The sequence below is a fragment of the Oncorhynchus nerka genome, linkage group LG10 (assembly GCF_034236695.1).
Source record: "Oncorhynchus nerka isolate Pitt River linkage group LG10, Oner_Uvic_2.0, whole genome shotgun sequence".
Classification (NCBI taxonomy): Eukaryota; Metazoa; Chordata; class Actinopteri; order Salmoniformes; family Salmonidae; genus Oncorhynchus; species Oncorhynchus nerka.
Window position 1 is genome coordinate 86,083,019 of NC_088405.1, and position 17,329 is coordinate 86,100,347.

The 17,329-nt window shown below is 40.1% G+C and overlaps 1 protein-coding gene across 3 annotated transcripts in view; it reads left to right on the forward strand.

Moving 5' to 3' along the window:
- Positions 1-16,096, forward strand: part of LOC115136198 (prolyl 4-hydroxylase subunit alpha-2-like) — a 33,784-nt gene extending 17,688 nt beyond the window's left edge. Inside the window, exons 8-15 of one of the 3 annotated variants that reach the window (XM_029671749.2) lie at positions 4,538-4,714; positions 4,902-4,972; positions 5,067-5,166; positions 5,701-5,754; positions 6,726-6,779; positions 14,428-14,496; positions 14,723-14,819; positions 15,577-16,096. In XM_029671749.2, the coding sequence (XP_029527609.1) occupies positions 4,538-4,714; positions 4,902-4,972; positions 5,067-5,166; positions 5,701-5,754; positions 6,726-6,779; positions 14,428-14,496; positions 14,723-14,819; positions 15,577-15,647 (693 nt within the window). In that variant the 3' untranslated portion in view covers positions 15,648-16,096. Of the gene's footprint in view, positions 1-4,537; positions 4,715-4,901; positions 4,973-5,066; positions 5,167-5,700; positions 5,755-6,725; positions 6,780-6,826; positions 6,893-14,427; positions 14,497-14,722; positions 14,820-15,576 lie in introns of all 3 variants that reach the window. The other 2 variants (XM_029671748.2, XM_029671750.2) reach the window with 2 other exon arrangements.
- The last annotated feature ends 1,233 nt before the right edge of the window (positions 16,097-17,329 follow it).

Below are 17,329 nucleotides of genomic sequence, written 5' to 3' on the forward strand. Positions count from 1 at the left end.
AAAGAGTTACTTGTCTAACAGAACACAGAGGGTGTTCTTTAATGGAAGCCTCTCAAATATAATCCAGTTAGAATCAAGAATTCCCCAGGGTAGCTGTTTAGGCCCCTTGCTTTTTATTTTTTTTACTAATGACATGTCACTAACTTTAAAGCCAGAGTGTCTATGTATGCAGATGACTCAACGCTATACACATCAGTTACTACAGCGACTGAAATGACTGCAACACTCAACAAAGAGCTGAAGTTAGTTTCAGAGTGGGTGGCAAGGAATAAGTTAGCCCTAAATATTTCTAAAACTAAAAGCATTGTATTTGGAACAAAACACTCACTAAACCCTAAACCTCAACTAAATCTTGTAATAAATCATGTGGAAATTGAGCAAGTTGAGATGACTAAACTGCTTGGAATAACACTAGATTGTAAACTGTCATGGTCAAAACATATTGATGCAGTAGTAGCTAAGATGGGGAGAAGTCTGTCTATAATAAAGTGATGTTCTGCCTTCTTAACAACACTATCAACAAGGCAGGTCCTACAGGCCCTAGTTTGGTCACACCTTGGCTACTGTTCAGTCGTGTGGTCAGGTGCCACAAAAAAAGGACTTGCAATTGTCTCAGAACAGGGCAGCACAGCTGGACCTTGGATGTACACAGAGAGCTAATATTAATAATATGCTTGTCAATCTCTCTTGGCTGAAAGTGAAGTAGGGATTGACTTCATCACTATTTTTATTTATGAGAGGTATTGACATGTTGAATGCACCGAGCAGTCTGTCTAAACTACTGGCACACAGCTCTGACACCCATGCATACCCCAAAAGACATGCCACCAGAGATCTCTTTACAGTCCCCAAGTCCAGAACAGACTATGGGAGGCACACAGTACTACATAGAGCCATGACTACATGGAACTCTATTCCACATCAAGTAATTCATGCCAGCAGTAAAATTAGATTTAAAGAACAGATTTAACAAACACCTTCTGGACAGCGGGGACTGTGATGCAACACACACATTGGCACAGACACATGCTTACACACACACACACACAATAACATACACACTATACATACACATGAATTTTGTACTGTAGATATGTGGTCCAGTAGGGGCCCGAAGGCACACAGTGTGTTGTGAAATCTGTAAATGTATTGTAATATTTTGTAAAATTGTATAAACTGCCTTCATTTTTCTGGACCCCAGGAAGATTAGCTGTTGCTTTGGCAACAGCTAATGGGAACCATAATAAATGCAAATACAAGTAGAAACATACAGTGCCTTGAAAAAGTATTCATCCCTCTTGGCTTTTTTCCTATTTTGTTGCATTACAACCTGTAATTTAAATTGATTTTTTTAGGATTTCATGTAATGGACATACACAAAATAGTCCAAATTGGTGAAGTGGAATTTAAAAAATAACTTCTATTCTAAACGGAATAGTGGTGCGTGCATATGTATTTACCCACTTTCCTATGAAGCCCCCAAATAAGATCAGAAGTCACATAATTAGTTAAATAAAGTCCACCTGTGTACAATCTAAGTGTCATATGATCTGTCACATGATCTCAGTATATATACACCTGTTCTGAAAGGCCCCAGAGTCTGCAACACCACTAAGCAAGGGGCACCACCAAGCAAGCGGCACCATGAAGACCAAGGAGCTTTCCAAACAGGTCAGGGACAAAGTTGTGGAGAAATACAGATCAGAGTTGGGTTATAAAAAAATATCAGAAACTTTGAACATCCCACAGAGCACCATTAAATCCATTATTAAAAATGGAAAGAATATGGCACCACAACAAACCTGTCAAGAGAGGGCCGCACACCAAAACTCACAGACCAAGCAACGAGGGCATTAATCAGAGAGGAAACAAAGAGACCAAAGATAACCCTGAAGGAGCTGCAAAGCTCCATAGCGGAGATTGGAGTATCTGTCCATAGGACCACTTTATGCCGAACACTCCACAGAGCTGGGCTTTACAGAAGAGTGGCCAGAAAAAATCCATTGCTTAACGAAAAAAATAAGCAAACATATTTGGATGTTTGCCAAAAGGCATGTGGCAAACTTCCCAAACATATGACCATTTGGTCAGATGAGACTAAAATGAAGCTTTTTGGCCATCAAGGAAACGCTACGTCTGGCGCAAACCCAAAACCTCTCATCACCCCGAGAATACAATCCCCACAGTGAAGCATGGTGGTGGAAGCATCATGCTGTCGGGATGTTTTTTATCGGTAGGGACTGGGAATCTGGTCAGAATTGAAGGAATGATGTAAGGCGCTAAATACAGGGAAATTCTTGAGGGAAACCTGTTTCAGTCTTCCAGAGATTTGAGACTGGGACGGAGGTTCACCTTCCAGCAGGACATTGATCCGAAGCATACTGCTAAAGCAACACTCGCGTGGTTTAAGGGGACACATTTAAATGTCTTGAAATGACCTAGTCAACGCCCAGACCTCAATCCAATTGAGAATCTATGGTATGACTTAAATATTGCTGTAAACCAGCGGAACCCATCCAACTTGAAGGAGCTGGAGCAGTTCTGCCTTGAAGAATGGGAAAAAATTCCAGTGGCTAGATGTGCCAAGCTTATAGAGACATACCCCAAGAGAATTGCAGCTGTAATTGCTGCAAAAGGTGGCTCTACAAAGTATTGACTTTGAGGGGGGTGAATAGTTATGCACACTCAAGTTTTCTGTTTGTATCACAATAACAATATTTTGCATCTTCAAAGTGGTAGGCATGTTGTGTAAATCAAATGATACAAACCCCCAAAAAATCTATTTTAATTCCAGGTTGTAAGGCAACATAGTAGGAAAAATGCCAAGGGGGATGAATACTTTCACAAGCCACTGTAGTTGCTGGAGTCAGTGGTGTAAAAAGTACCCAATTGTCATACTTGTAAAAGTTTAGATCCCTTCATAGAAAATGACTCAAGTAAAAGTGAGTCAACCAGTAAAATACTACTTTAGTAAAAGTCTAAAAGTATTTGGTTTTAAATATACTTAAGTATCAAAAGTAAATGTAATTGCTAAAATATACTTAAGTATCAAAAGTAAAAGTATAAATCATTTCAAATTCCTTATATTAAGCAAAACAGACGGCATCATTTTCTTTTTTATTTAGGGATAGCCAGGGCCACACTCCAACACTTCAACATAATTTACAAACATAGCATGTGTGTTTAGTGAGTCCACCAGATCAGAAGCAATAGGAAAGACCAGGGATGTTCGCTTGATAAGTGTGTGAATTGGACCATTTTCCTGTCCTGCTAAGCATTCAAATGTAAAAAATACTTTTGCGTGTCAGGGAAAATGTATGGAGTAAAAAGTACATTGTTCTCTTTAGGATTGTAGTGATGTAAAATTGGTAAAGAAGGGAAATAATAAAGTAAAGTACAGATACCCCAAAAAACTACTTAAGTCATACTTTAAAGTATTTTTACTTAAGTACTTTACACCACTGGCTGGAGGTGCTTCAGCACCCCTGATACATTGAAATACATTTGCCAAAGTTATAGAATTACTGCTGTCTGTTCAGAAATAAATTAAATAATTCAGAATACTGCACCAGGAGCAGACCTATAATTTAGCCACAGAGGATCAACAATAGCTTGTAAAAAATAAAAAATAAATGTTTTATTGCCTATCTGTGGATTGTGTGTAGCCCAATCACAAGGCATGCCTACAGTCAGGAATGCACATCTGTCAGTGAACAGCATACAGCCGCCAAAACAAGCCTTTCGCAATATTTAGAATACAATCGCGGGAAAAACACAAGTTGGAAAGCAAATAGTTCCTGCTGAAAAGAGATGACTAATCTGACTGTAGGCTGCCAAATAGTTATCAACTTCCAAATAGGCCTATTGAGTGAAGAGAATTGTTTTAGAAAGTTAAACAAGAGCGATATAAGCTTTTAGGACGAGCGCATCGGCCATCGCCGGTGAGTGAGCTACGCATCATTCGGTGAGTCAGTGAAACTGGAGAGCTTTTTTAGGACTATAATTTCCTCCTCATATTGTACATTATGTGTGTCTCCACACACCTAGGTCTAGGCTACAGATGGATTCAAGACAAGGATGTTTTTATTGATCTCTGATTCTCAGTTTGTCAGTGTGAAAGTACCCTCATTTCGATCATATGTGATGTATTAAAAAAGATTCAGCTAAAGTTTCCAATTATCTAAAATTTGTAGAATTGCATGAAATGCATTCATAAATGGCCCAGTTTTTCTCAGACTCTAGGGCCCCCCCCCGTGTGTGTGCAGCTTCTGAAAGTGCCTCCACTCTACGCCAACACGCAAGAGCGATGATATGCATGCAATGTTTTATTATAAAGTTTTTCTTTTCTTTTCTGGTGTTCCGGTACCTCAGAACCCCTCAGGTCACACCCAACTCAGCTCCATTTTCGTTCCGGCACCTCCCAATTTACAAATTAAGCACTGGAGAGGAGATGTGAGGTAACTTAACAGGGTTTTGGAGAGGAGATGTGAATTCCACTTTAACTCACACAACCCATTCCACCCTCCACCCCATCCAGACCACTGAGAGGCGCAGCCGGCTGTACTGCCGCTACCATGACGGGAACAGGAACCCTCGTCTGCTGCTCCAGCCCATGAAGGAGGAGGATGAGTGGGACAGCCCACACATCGTCCGCTACCTCAACGCTCTGTCAGACCAGGAGATAGAGAAGATCAAGGAGCTGGCCAAGCCCAGGGTGAGAGGAGCAGCAAACTGGGCCAGTTCCAGTTCCACTATAACCTTAGATTGTCTCTGTTAGTAGATGGAATACTATACCGTATGTCTCAGTGGTAGTATTGAAACATCTTATCATAAGAGAGAGAATGTCTCAGAAACACACTATGGTGTCAATATTAATTTATACTCTATATGTCTTTGTATAGCTTGCGAGAGCTACTGTTAGAGACCCCATAACAGGCATTCTGACCACAGCAAACTACAGGGTATCCAAAAGGTGAGTCATTATGTAGATCATGTTTAGTCATGACTCATCTCTGGGTGAATGAGTCATGTTGTTGGGTTGAGTCAGTGGATGTCTTGTCCTTCAGTGCGTGGCTGGAGGGGGAAGAGGACCCTGTTATTGAACGCGTCAACCAAAGGATAGAGGACATCACAGGTCTGACAACGCAGACTGCCGAACTACTCCAGGTACCGATCACATACATAATACATACAGTCTACCCATGGCCGTGGGAGGGGGCTGGGGCGTTAATTTCAATTTATCAGATGGTGCTGCAATCCCCTCAGCACCCCTACTTCCTGCGCGATGAGCCTACCTGGTAGACATAGATAACTATACATATAGTCGTGTTAGACAGGGGTATACTGTAGTTTACCTGTTACACTCATATCAACATTGGGCATCATGTTAGAATACCACTCTTCACTTTGTGAAACTTAGCTGATCATTTAGTAGTCATCTGGTTTTGTGTGAGTCGTTGTAAACTTCAGGCTTCAAAAGTTATCTGATCGGATTTCGGCAATCGGATTTGATTAAATGCATAGAAATAGAATGAATAGAACAGGCGTATCATTGACTTGAATGGGGACGCCCATTCTGTTAATTATATTTCTACGACTTTAATCCTATCTGATTCAAGAAATCCGATCAGTTAACTTCTGAAAAATGAGGCCCAGAGGTTGTCCAATAACTTAGCTTCTACTCTTTGTCTCACTAAACAGATTGCTAACTATGGGGTCGGAGGACAATACGAGCCACATTTTGATTTCTCCAGGGTAAGGGTAACCTCTAGACGGGGACTAAAGTGTGCTCTCTGTTGCATCTGGGAAGGGATGCAACAGTCATGTAGTCGTTTATCCTGCTGTGATCTATAGAGAAGTACGCTTTCACACGTGTAGCCACACGCCACTTGCTTATGTTGTTTTTCTCCATTACAATGACAATATATGTTGACCTAAAAATAAATTAGAGCTGCACATTTAGCTGTCAACATGCAAGACAGTGTCAAAGGTCAATGTGGACCTGTAAAATTAGGAGGATTCTGGCTCTCACCGACTGCTAGAGTCTGCTTCCCAAATGGCAACCTACTCCTTAAGTAGTGCACTATCGAGTAAAGGGAATACAGTGTCATTTGTGGCACAGATAGAGTGGTGTGTATCCAAAGGGGCCCTGAATTCTTAAATGGCAGATTGCCAAAGGAGACCTAGATGACAGTTCAACCACGTCCATAACCCCAAGGGCATATTCCTAGAAGGAGAATAACTCAGAGGCCATATTCCTAGTAGAGTAAGAATAGTTAGGAACAGTATGTACAGATATATTGGCAGCCTTGCATTTTACAATGGAGTGCAACGGAGCAGAATGTTCTGTTTTTTTTTACCCTGTAGGCAACTGCAACCTACCACAGGTGAAATAAACGACATCATAAACAAGAATCCTTACCTCCAACCAAATTCATTTGAATTTTGTAACATTTAGTCCAGGTCATTTTTTACTTTGAAGTGAAAAATCTCAATTTAAGTTTAGACAAATACATGTGTAAACAAATACATGTGCACACACCAAAAGTTTTGTTGCAATTGTTGCTCATATTTTTGTGAAATTAGTCAATTTATCCCAATGATTTTCAATAACTAAATTAAGTCAAACAAATATTAACAATCAATTTGGTCACAAAGGATTTCTTTAATGGCGGGATCCTAGAGACATTTTAGTCTGGGTTAAAAGTTATAAACATTTGTTGCAGCGTCCTCAGGACATCATGGTCGATGGAAATAGACTTGCTACCTTCCTGAACTACGTAAGTACATGTCCCTGTGTGTATTCAACTTGTGTTTTACTTCATAGAAAGAGGAACCTGATGCTTTCAAAACATTAGGCACTGGAAATCGTGTGGCTACTTTTTTAAATTACGTAAGTATGGGAATCCAGTTGCTGCTGTCAACTTACAGTAGCAGCTAATGATTTAGGGCTCTATTCAACATTACAGCGTGATTGAAATTTAAAGGCAATGTTCCCGCTTTAGCGGAGTCTGCATTCACGTTGAATGCTGCATATGTCGGCTCAATCAGCAATTACCTTAAGAGATTGAATAGAGCCATTAGATTCTTCTTTGTGGCTCTCTGTTTTGCATAATTGTTTTTCGCAGATCCATGACCTCCATTTCAATATTGGACTTCAATTGATTGCCAAATGGTTGAGAAACATGGAATGTCAATCAATGTTACCGCATACTCATAAAATCACTGGCCGTGTCCGAATACACATACTAGTGTGCTAGATACTTAAACTGCATACTATGTACTCGTCATCGCATACTATTTATCACGTACCGGTTAGTAAAAAGTATACAGCATGCCACGGCCGCAATGCAGTAGCGACTCCTGACAGGCTGAGTAGGTGGGGCGGAACTGAGTGTGGGTGTATTTTTTTCAAATTTAACTGACATGCATCGCATTAACCAGCCTGATAATAGTTATTTTCTCTAAACTCTGAAAATAATAGGAATGGAGTTATAGGCCTACTCAGGCTGTTTATAGCCAGACTATCACATCATAGCCAGACTATCACAGCCAACTATACCGTAGTATAGAAACTGATCGGAGTTGTGGTGGTCAACATACTTGATCTTGCTATAACTGCTGGTTTGAGTTAGGGCTATCATGGTGGTGTCCATTAAAACACAGAGATGATGTCCCAAAAAGCAGCAGCTACTCTTCCTGGCGTCCACACAAAACATGAAACATGACATAATAAAGAACATTAATAGACAAGAACAGCTCAAGGACAGAACTACATCAATTAAACATTGTTTTTTTTAAAGACACATGTAGCATACATATCAATACCAATACATACACAAACTATCTAGGTCAAATAAGGGAGAGGCATTGTGCCAAGAGGTGTTAATTTATCTGTTTTTTGAGAAATATGAGATGGAACAGAGTTCCATACAATAAGGGCTCTATATAATACTGTACACTTTCTTGAATTTGTCCTGGATTTGAGGACTGTGAAAAGACCCCTGGTGGCATGTCTGGTGGGGTAAGTGTGTGTGTCAGAGCTGTGTGTAAGTTGACTATGCAAACAATTTGGGATTTTCAACAATGTTTCTAATAAAAAGATGAAGTGATGCAGTCAATCTCTCCTCAACTCTTAGCCAAGAAAGACTGACATGTATAGTATTTATATCAGCCCTCTGATTACAATGAAGAGCAAGACGTGCAGCTCTGTTCTGGGCCAGCTGCAGCTTAACTAGGTCTTTCCTTGCAGCACTCGACCACACGACTGGACAATAATGAAGATAAGACAAAAGGACAGCAGGGCTTTTTGGAATGTGGTGTTAAAAAAGCAGAGCATCTCTTTATTACGGACAGACCTCTCCCCATATTTACAACCATTGAATCTATATGTTTTTACTATGACAGTTTACAATCTAAGGTAACGCCAAGTAATTTAGTATCCTCAACTTGATCAACAGCCACAACATTCATTACCAGATTCAGCTGAGGTCTAGAACTTAGGGAATGATTTGTACCAAATGCAATGCTCTTAGTTTTAGAGATTTTCAGGACCAGTTTATTACTGGCCACCCATTCCAAAACAGACTGCAACTCTTTGTTACGGGTTTCAGTGACTTGATTAGCTGTGGTTACTGATGCGTATGTGGTTGAATCATCAGCATACATGGACACACATGTTTTGTTTAATGCCAGTGGCAGATCATTAGTAAAAATAGAAAAGAGTACAGGGCCTAGAGATCTGCCCTGTGGTACACCACACTTGACATGTTTGGCATTAGAGAAGCTTCCATTAAAGAAAACCCTTTGAGTTCTACTAGATAGATAGCTCTGAATCCACAATATGGTAGCGGTTGAAAAGCCATAACACATAATTTTTTTTCAACAATAGGTTATGGTCAATAATATCAAAGGCTGCACTGAAATCTAACAGTACAGCTCTCATAATCTTCTTATTATCAATTTCTTTCAAACAATCATCAGTAATTTGTGTAAGTACAGTACATGTTGAGTGCCCTTCTCTATATGCATTCTGAAAATCTGTATTTGGTCAAACACAATTCTTCCCAACAGTTTGCTAAGAGCTGGCAGCAAACTTAAAGGTCTGCTGTTAGAACCAGTAAAGGCCGCTTTACCACTCTTGGGTAGCGGAATTACTTTGGCTTCCCTACAGGCCTTTCCTCTTTCCTTAAAGATATGAAAGATGGAAGTGGCTATAGAGTCAGCTACCATCCTCAGTAGCTTTCCATCTAAATTGTAAATGCCAGGAGGTTTGTCATTATTGATCATTAACAATCATCTTTCCACCTTTTCCACACTAACTTTACAAAATTCAAACTCATCATTAGTGTTTTATGCATGAATATGATGGCTCACTGTTTGCATTTCCTGCCTAAGTTTGCCCACTTTGCCAATTAAGTGATCATTAAAATAATTGGCAACATCAAATGGTTTTGTGATAAATAAACCATCTGATTCGATAAAAGATGTAGTTGAATTTGTCTTTCTCCCCTTCATTTCATTTCAAGTTTTCCATCATTTTTAATATCATTGATATTGGCTTAATAATACAGATTCTTCTTTTTTGTTATTGAGTTTGTATTTGTATTTATTATGGATCCCCATTAGCCAAAGCAGCAGCTACTCTTCCTGGGGTCCAGCAAAATTAAGGCAGTTTATACAGTTTTAAAACATTACAATACATTCACAGATTTCACAACACACTGTGTGCCCTCAGGCCCCTACTCCACCACCACCACCACATATCTACATTACTAAATCCATGTGTATGTACAGTGCGTATGTTATCGTATGTGTGTGTGTGCATGTGTCTGTGCCAATGTTTGTGTTGCTTCACAGTCACCGCTATTCCATAAGGTGTTTTTTTAATCTGTTCTTTAAATCTAATTTTACTGTTTGCGTCAGTTACTTGATGTGGAATAGAGTTCCATGTAGTCATGGCTCTATGTAGTACTGTGTGCCTCCCACAGTCTGTTCTGGAATTGGGGACTGTGAAGAGACCTCTTGTGCCATGTCTTGTGGGGTATGCATGGGTGTCAGAGCTGTGTGCCAGTAGTTTAGATAGACAGCTCAGTGCATTCAACATGTCAATACCTCTCTTAAATAAAAGTAGTGATGAAGTCAATCTCTCCTCCACTCAGCCAGAAGAGATTGACATGTATATAATTAATATTAGTTCTCTGTGGACATCCAAGGTCCAGCCGTGCTGTTTTGTTCTGAGCCAATTGCAATTTTTTCTAAGTCCTTTTTTGTGGCACCTGACCACACGACTGAACAGTAGTGACAAAACTAGGGCCTGTAGGACCTGCCTTGTTGATAGTGTTGTTAAGAAGGCAGAACATCACTTTATTATAGACAGACTTCTCCCCATCTTAGCTACTACTGCATCAATATGTTTTGACCATGACAGTTTACAATCTAGTGTTACGCCAAGCAGTTTAGTCATCTGAGCTTGCTCAATTTCCACAATATTTATTGCAAGATTTAGTTGAGGTTTAGGGTTTAGTGAGTGTTTTGTTCCAAATACAATGCTTTTAGTTTTAGAAATATTTGGGCTAACTTATTCCTTGCCACCCACTCTGAAACTAACTGCAGCTCTTTGTTGAGTGTTGCAGTCATTTCAGTCGCTGTCGTAGCTGACGTGTATAGTATTGAGCCATCCACATACATGGAAACTCTGGCTTTACTCAAATTCAGTGGCATGTCGTTAGTAAAAATTGACAAAAGCAAGGGGCCTAAACAGCTATTCCTGATTCTAACTGGATTATGTTTGATAGGCTTCCATTAAAGAACACCCTCTGTGTTCTGTTAGACAAGTAACTCTTTAGCCACATTATAGCAGGGGGTGTAAAGCCATAACACATACATTTTTCCAAGAGTAGACTATGATCAAAAATGTCAAAAGCTGCACTGAAGTCTAACAAGACAGCCCTCACAATCGTTTTATCATCAATTTCTCTCAGCCAATCATCAGTCATTTGTGTAAGTGCTGTGCTTGTTGAATGTCCTTCCCTATAAGCATACTGGAATTCTGTTGTCAATTTGTTTACTGTGAAATAACATTGTATCTGGTCAAACACAATTTTTTCCCAGAATTTTACTAAGGGTTGGTAACAGGCTGATTGGTTGGCTATTTGAGCCAGTAAAGCGGGCTTTACTTTTCTTGGGTAGCGGAATGACTTTAGCTTCCCTCCAGGCCCGAGGGCTCTCTATTAGGCTTAAATTGAAGATGTGGCAAATAGGAGAAGCAAATATCGTCTGCTATTATCCGCAGTAATTTTCCATCTAGATTGTCAGACCCTGGTGTTTGGTTGATAGACAACAATATTATTTTCACCTCTTCCACTCTGACTTTACGGAATTCAAAAGTACAATTCTTGTCTTTCATAATTTGGTCCAATATACATGGATGTGTAGTGTCAGCGTTTGTTGCTGGCATGTCATCCCTAAGTTTGTTTATCTTGCCAATGAAAAAGTCATTAAAGTAGTTTGCAATATCAGTGGGCGTTGTGATGAATGAGCCACCTGATTCAATAAATGAAGGAGCCGAGTTGCCTTTTTCCCCAAAATTTCATTTAAGTTGCCCCTAGCCTTTTTACTATCATTCTTTATATAATTTATATTTGTTTCATAGTGTAGTTTATTTTAATTTAGTTTAGTCACATGATTTCTTAATTTGCAGTATGTTTGCTAATCAGTTGGGCTGCCAGACTTAATTGCCATACCTTTTGCCTCATCCTTCTCAACCATACAATTTTTCAATTCCTCATCAATCCAAGGGGATGTAACAGTTTTACAATAATTTTCTTAATGGGTGCGTGCTTATAAGTAACTGGAATAAGTAGTTTCATAAATGCGTCAAGTGCAGCGTCTGGTTGCTCCTCATTACACACCACAGACCAACAAATATTCTTTACATCATCAACATATGAATCACTACAAAACTTCTTGTATGACATCTTATACACTATATTAGGTCCAGCCTTTGGAACTTTGTTTTTCCTAGATATCGCTATTATATTGTGATCACTACATCCTATGGATTTGGATACCGCTTTAAAGCATATATCTGCAGCATTAGTAAAAATGTGATCAATACATGTTAATGATTAGTCACATAACTTCTCAATTTGCATTAAGTCAGCTAGTCAGATGTGCAGCCATTTAGCCACTCTTTTTGCCCCATCTATTTCAACCATACAGTTTTTCAATTTCTCATCTATCCATGGAGCCTTAACAGTTCTAAGAGTCAAAAAAGAAAAAAAATGCCTGTAGCTCATTTACAGTGTGGTTATTGCGGCGTAGTTTGATGTTCAAAGGGCTGTTGTCCGGTTTATTATTTCAGTTGAATTGTTGAAGATCATGAAGATGGATAAGGTTGAGTATGTAAGAATGGGATGGTTAACAAGGACAGTTAGCTAGGTAACAAAAACATACATGGTAGTGATTTCACATGAACAAGATAAACAAATATACTCAATGAATCTAAATAACATATTAAATGAATATTACGGTGAAGAAACGTACACAATAGGTTTAAATATGAGTAAATGCTTAAAGGAAATGAATATGTCAAACAGTAAATGTTCTAAATCAAATTATAGTATAAATTAAGAAATAATAACAAAATGACTTGTTCATATACATCCAAAATACTCAAAGGAAAAGGTTACAAGAGAAAAGGTGTCTTGTAACAAAACACTTGCAAACTGAAACGGTTAGGTCTCCCACACTGATTAGTGACAAGTGTGGGTATTTAAAGATGGTGAATGAGTCCTGCCTCTGCTGGAGGGGGATTAGACAGGGGATGGTGGTTGGTGATAAGGTGAGGGCTGTAGTCAGGGTAGGGCCAATTTACCACAGTAGTCCATATACAGCCCATCTATCCTATTTAAAAAGGACTGAAGACAGAAACTTGGTTCCATTTCAACATATGTATTAGTGAAACCAAAGTGCTGTAACATATATACATTTTATCAAATTGCCTAGTACACACACCAAAACTTTCCAAATTGTCACGCCCTGACCTAAGAGAGCTTTTTATGTCTCTATTGTGGTTTGGTCAGGGTGTGATTTGGGTGGGCATTCTATGTTCTATTTTCTATGTTTTTGTATTTCTTTGTTTTGGCCGGGTATGGTTCTCAATCAGGAACAGCTGTCTATCGTTGTCTCTGATTGGGAACCATACTTAGGCAGCCCTTTTTCCCACCTGTGATTGTGGGTAGTTAACTTTGTTTGTGGCACTATAGCCCTTAAGCATCACGGTTGTTTTGTATTGTTTATTGTTTTTGTTGGCGTCACCTAAATAAAAGGAATATGTACGCTCACAACGCTGCGCTTTGGTCCACTTCCTTTGACGGCCGTGACACAAATGTTCAAATAAAATTGGCTATTGCACAGAAAAACGTAGACAGTCCGGTGCATCGCAAATTCACAACCACTGGACAACAACATAATAAACTAAAGCACTGATAATTGGGAGGGAGATCAAAATGACTGCTAAGGCTTGATCCATAAATTAAATCATTAAATAGGTACCCTAGCCTACAAAACTCAAACAATCCATACTGTATGTTCCTTATCAAAAGGCCGGATTAACATGACATCTATAACGCAACCACATCCCAAGTCCCTGGTGCTGACAGATTCAGAAATCAAAAGATGGTTTAGTATTTGGTTTAAAAGCTCTGAGAATGCATCATCTGCGATTGTGTTGTTTCCCACTATTCGTTGATTTATATAATTGATCAGCTGTTGTCAAAGCCGAAATGAGTACGATATTCGGGCATTTATAGTACACTGTATGCTCGATTTTCAAAATACTGCATACTATTAAACTTCATTTTTTCACATATCCAAACGGCCTACTATTTAGGATGCAAGTATGGGTATTTGGACACGGCCACTAACATTGCTACAGTAGATGGTGGTGGGAAAAAAGTTTGTCAAACACTGGAAATTGACCGTTGGAGTCTGTCAGTTAATTTCCGTGTTGTACCCAATCAGGCCCACAAGGACTGGAATTGCCCTCCCCAGCCCTACAGTACACCATAACATGCTATCTCATTTATTGGCCCATGCTAATACTGTAAATATGATGTGAGTGTGTAAATAGAGGTAGAATGCCATGCTTTGCAGAACTACAGCGCTTTTGGATGTCGGTTGTCATAGTTTCAAGACTTCAAGACGTTCAAAACCCTTCAGATCTTCAGTAAACTTTAGAATTGCTACAGATATATTTTTACAACTTGGAAACTATAATTTGTATGATTACGCCTGCTACATTACATTTTTTTATGTAAATACAGAACACATCCCTTAGAGAAGTAGGCTACAGTAAATGGTATTAGGTGGAGTACTTCAGTGTATTAGTGAAGCCAGCTCACAAGGCAGTCTTTTCCCTGACAGATGAGTGATGTTGAAGCTGGAGGAGCCACTGTGTTCCCAGACTTTGGAGCAGCTATCTATCCCAAAAAGGTGAGATAGAAACAATGTGACTGCTGTCAAGCACAGCCCTCAGCACTAGGGGCCAGGAAAAACTATTGGTCAGGTCACACGGTCAGAGAAATCTCCTAGCCGTAGCCATCATACAATGTTAGCCTTGGTACAATGTTAGCCACTATCTTATAGTGAGCCATTACGTTGATGCAGTGGTGACTTACATGTACTGAACAGGGTATGTCTTCTCAATGTGTGTCCACAGGGAACTGCAGTCTTCTGGTACAACCTCTTTAGGAGTGGAGAGGGAGACTACAGGACCAGACACGCTGCCTGTCCTGTGTTAGTAGGAAGTAAATGGGGTGAGTCAGATGGAGAGTTTAATCTTAACACACAAGCAGCCTCTCTAATCTCATCTATGTTTGTTGGTGTCAGTCATTTGATGTGTTTCTTTGACTACTTCCTAGTCAGTCTTCCTTGTGTTTCGAGCTGGGTTGAGGCCCAGTTTCACAGCCCAGTTTTACTAAGCAACTGCCAGCTAATCACCGCTGGATGCTGACAGCACGTTTAGCCAGGTTGTCTGGGCTTGTTGCTGACTGTTAGCTATCACAATGACAAGCAGTACTGCAGTAGTCAGACATGACACGAATTACCACCATAATTGGATCCTTCATTTATTTTTGCACTGCACAATACACTTTTATGAGAACAGTCAGTCCTCGAATGATAGCTAGCTAACGTTAGCTAACATTAGCTTGCAAATCAAAGTTGAAACAAGTCTGCTAGCTAACATGAGCTAGCATTAATTTGATCTGGTGAGGTTGTATTGAAACCTGTCATCTGGTTTGCTTGGTTAGCTAGCTCTGTTCTTGTATCTGTTTATCATGTGTGTTTGTTCTACTTTACTTTATAGTACTATATATTGATTACTGCATTGTTGGGAAAAGAGTTTGCAAGAAAGGAATTTCACTGTAATCGTGCACGTGACAATAAAACTTTAAGCTTTGAGTCGTTCCGTTAGTAGTAGGTTTTAGTCTGGCACATTGGAGAACCCTTAGTCTGGCACATTGGAGAGAATTGAGATTGGCACTGACATTTTATATTTCTCTCTGTTGCCAGTGTCCAACAAATGGATCCATGAGCGAGGTCAAGAGTTTAGGAGGCCATGTGGCCTGACAGAAGTGGACTGAACCGAACCTCTCACCACTGATCTCAGACTGGAGGTGTACACTCTACCTATAGTGCCTGAACATTTTATTGATCTCTCTCTCTCTCTCTCTCTCACTCACACACACACACACACACACCCTACTGTGGTATCCATTCTGGCTTTTAACATGGAGTTGAGTCTTGACTCTTCAGTACCTATGCAGATAAAAGGAGGTGGATATGTGAATATACTGTGGGTATGTAGCGTTAAAGGCTCTAATTTCTTGTTTTGTTTAGCATTATGATTTTTTGTTTAAAAAAAATGACATGCATAATCACATACTGACAGCACAACCCAATGAGAACTTTGTTTTCTGTCCACTACATTTGCATTTACAGACTGCTTAAATTATTACACCGTATCATTGTGACATTTTTAAAAATGGAAAATGTGAACCACAATAAACAGTGTCTTTTATTAATGCCCCAATTCAGTCCTTTTCATTTAATTTTTCAATCATCACTTTGTCTACTAAATCTCAGTGAGCCTCCTTGGGCCACTGAAATGTTCAGTCCGACTGTGTTGGCGTGGTGATATAAATTTGAATATATTTACATACAGGTCCGGCGCCGACTGAGATGGCCGCCTCGCTTCGCGTTCCTAGGAAACTATGCAGTTTTTTGTTTTTTTACGTGTTATTTCTTACATTAGTACCCCAGGTCATCTTAGGTTTCATTACATACAGTCGAGAAGAACTACTGAATATAAGATCAGCGCCAACTCACCATCAGTACGACCAAGAATATGTTTTCCGCGACGCGGATCCGGTGTTCTGCCTTACAAACAGGACAACGGAATGGATCGCATGCAGCGACCCAAGGAAACGACTCCGAAAAAGAGGGAAACGAGGCGGTGTTCTGGTCAGACTCCGAAAAAGGGCACATCGCGCACCACTCCCCAGCATTCTTCTTGCCAATGTCCAGTCTCTTGACAACAAGGTTGACGAAATCCGAGCAAGGGTAGCATTCCAGAGGGACATCAGAGACTGCAACGTTCTCTGCTTCACAGAAACATGGCTTACTGGGAAGACGCTATCCGTTGCGGTGCAGCCAACGGGTTTCTCCACGCATCGCGCCGACAGAAACAAACATCTTTCTGGTAAGAAGAGTGGCGGGGGCGTATGCCTCATGACTAACGAGACATGGTGTGATGAAGGAAACATACAGGAACTCAAATCCTTCTGTTCACCTGATTTAGAATTCCTCACAATCAAATGTAGACCGCATTATCTTCCAAGAGAATTCTCCTCGATTATAATCACAGCCGTATATATCTCCCCCCAAGCAGACACATCGATGGCTCTGAACGAACTTTATTTAACTCTTTGCAAACTGGAAACCATTTATCCAGAGGCTGCATTCATTGTAGCTGGGGATTTTAACAAAGCTAATCTGAAAACAAGACTCCCTAAATTTTACCAGCATATCGATTGCGCAACCAGGGGTGGTAAAACCTTGGATCATTGTTACTCTAACTTCCGCGACGCATATAAGGCCCTGCCCCGCCCCCTTTCGGAAAAGCTGACCACGACTCCATTTTGCTGATCCCTGCCTACAGGCAGAAACTAAAACAAGAGGCTCCCACGCTGAGGTCTGTCCAACGCTGGTCAGACCAAGCTGACTCCACACTCCAAGACTGCTTCCATCACGTGGACTGGGACAT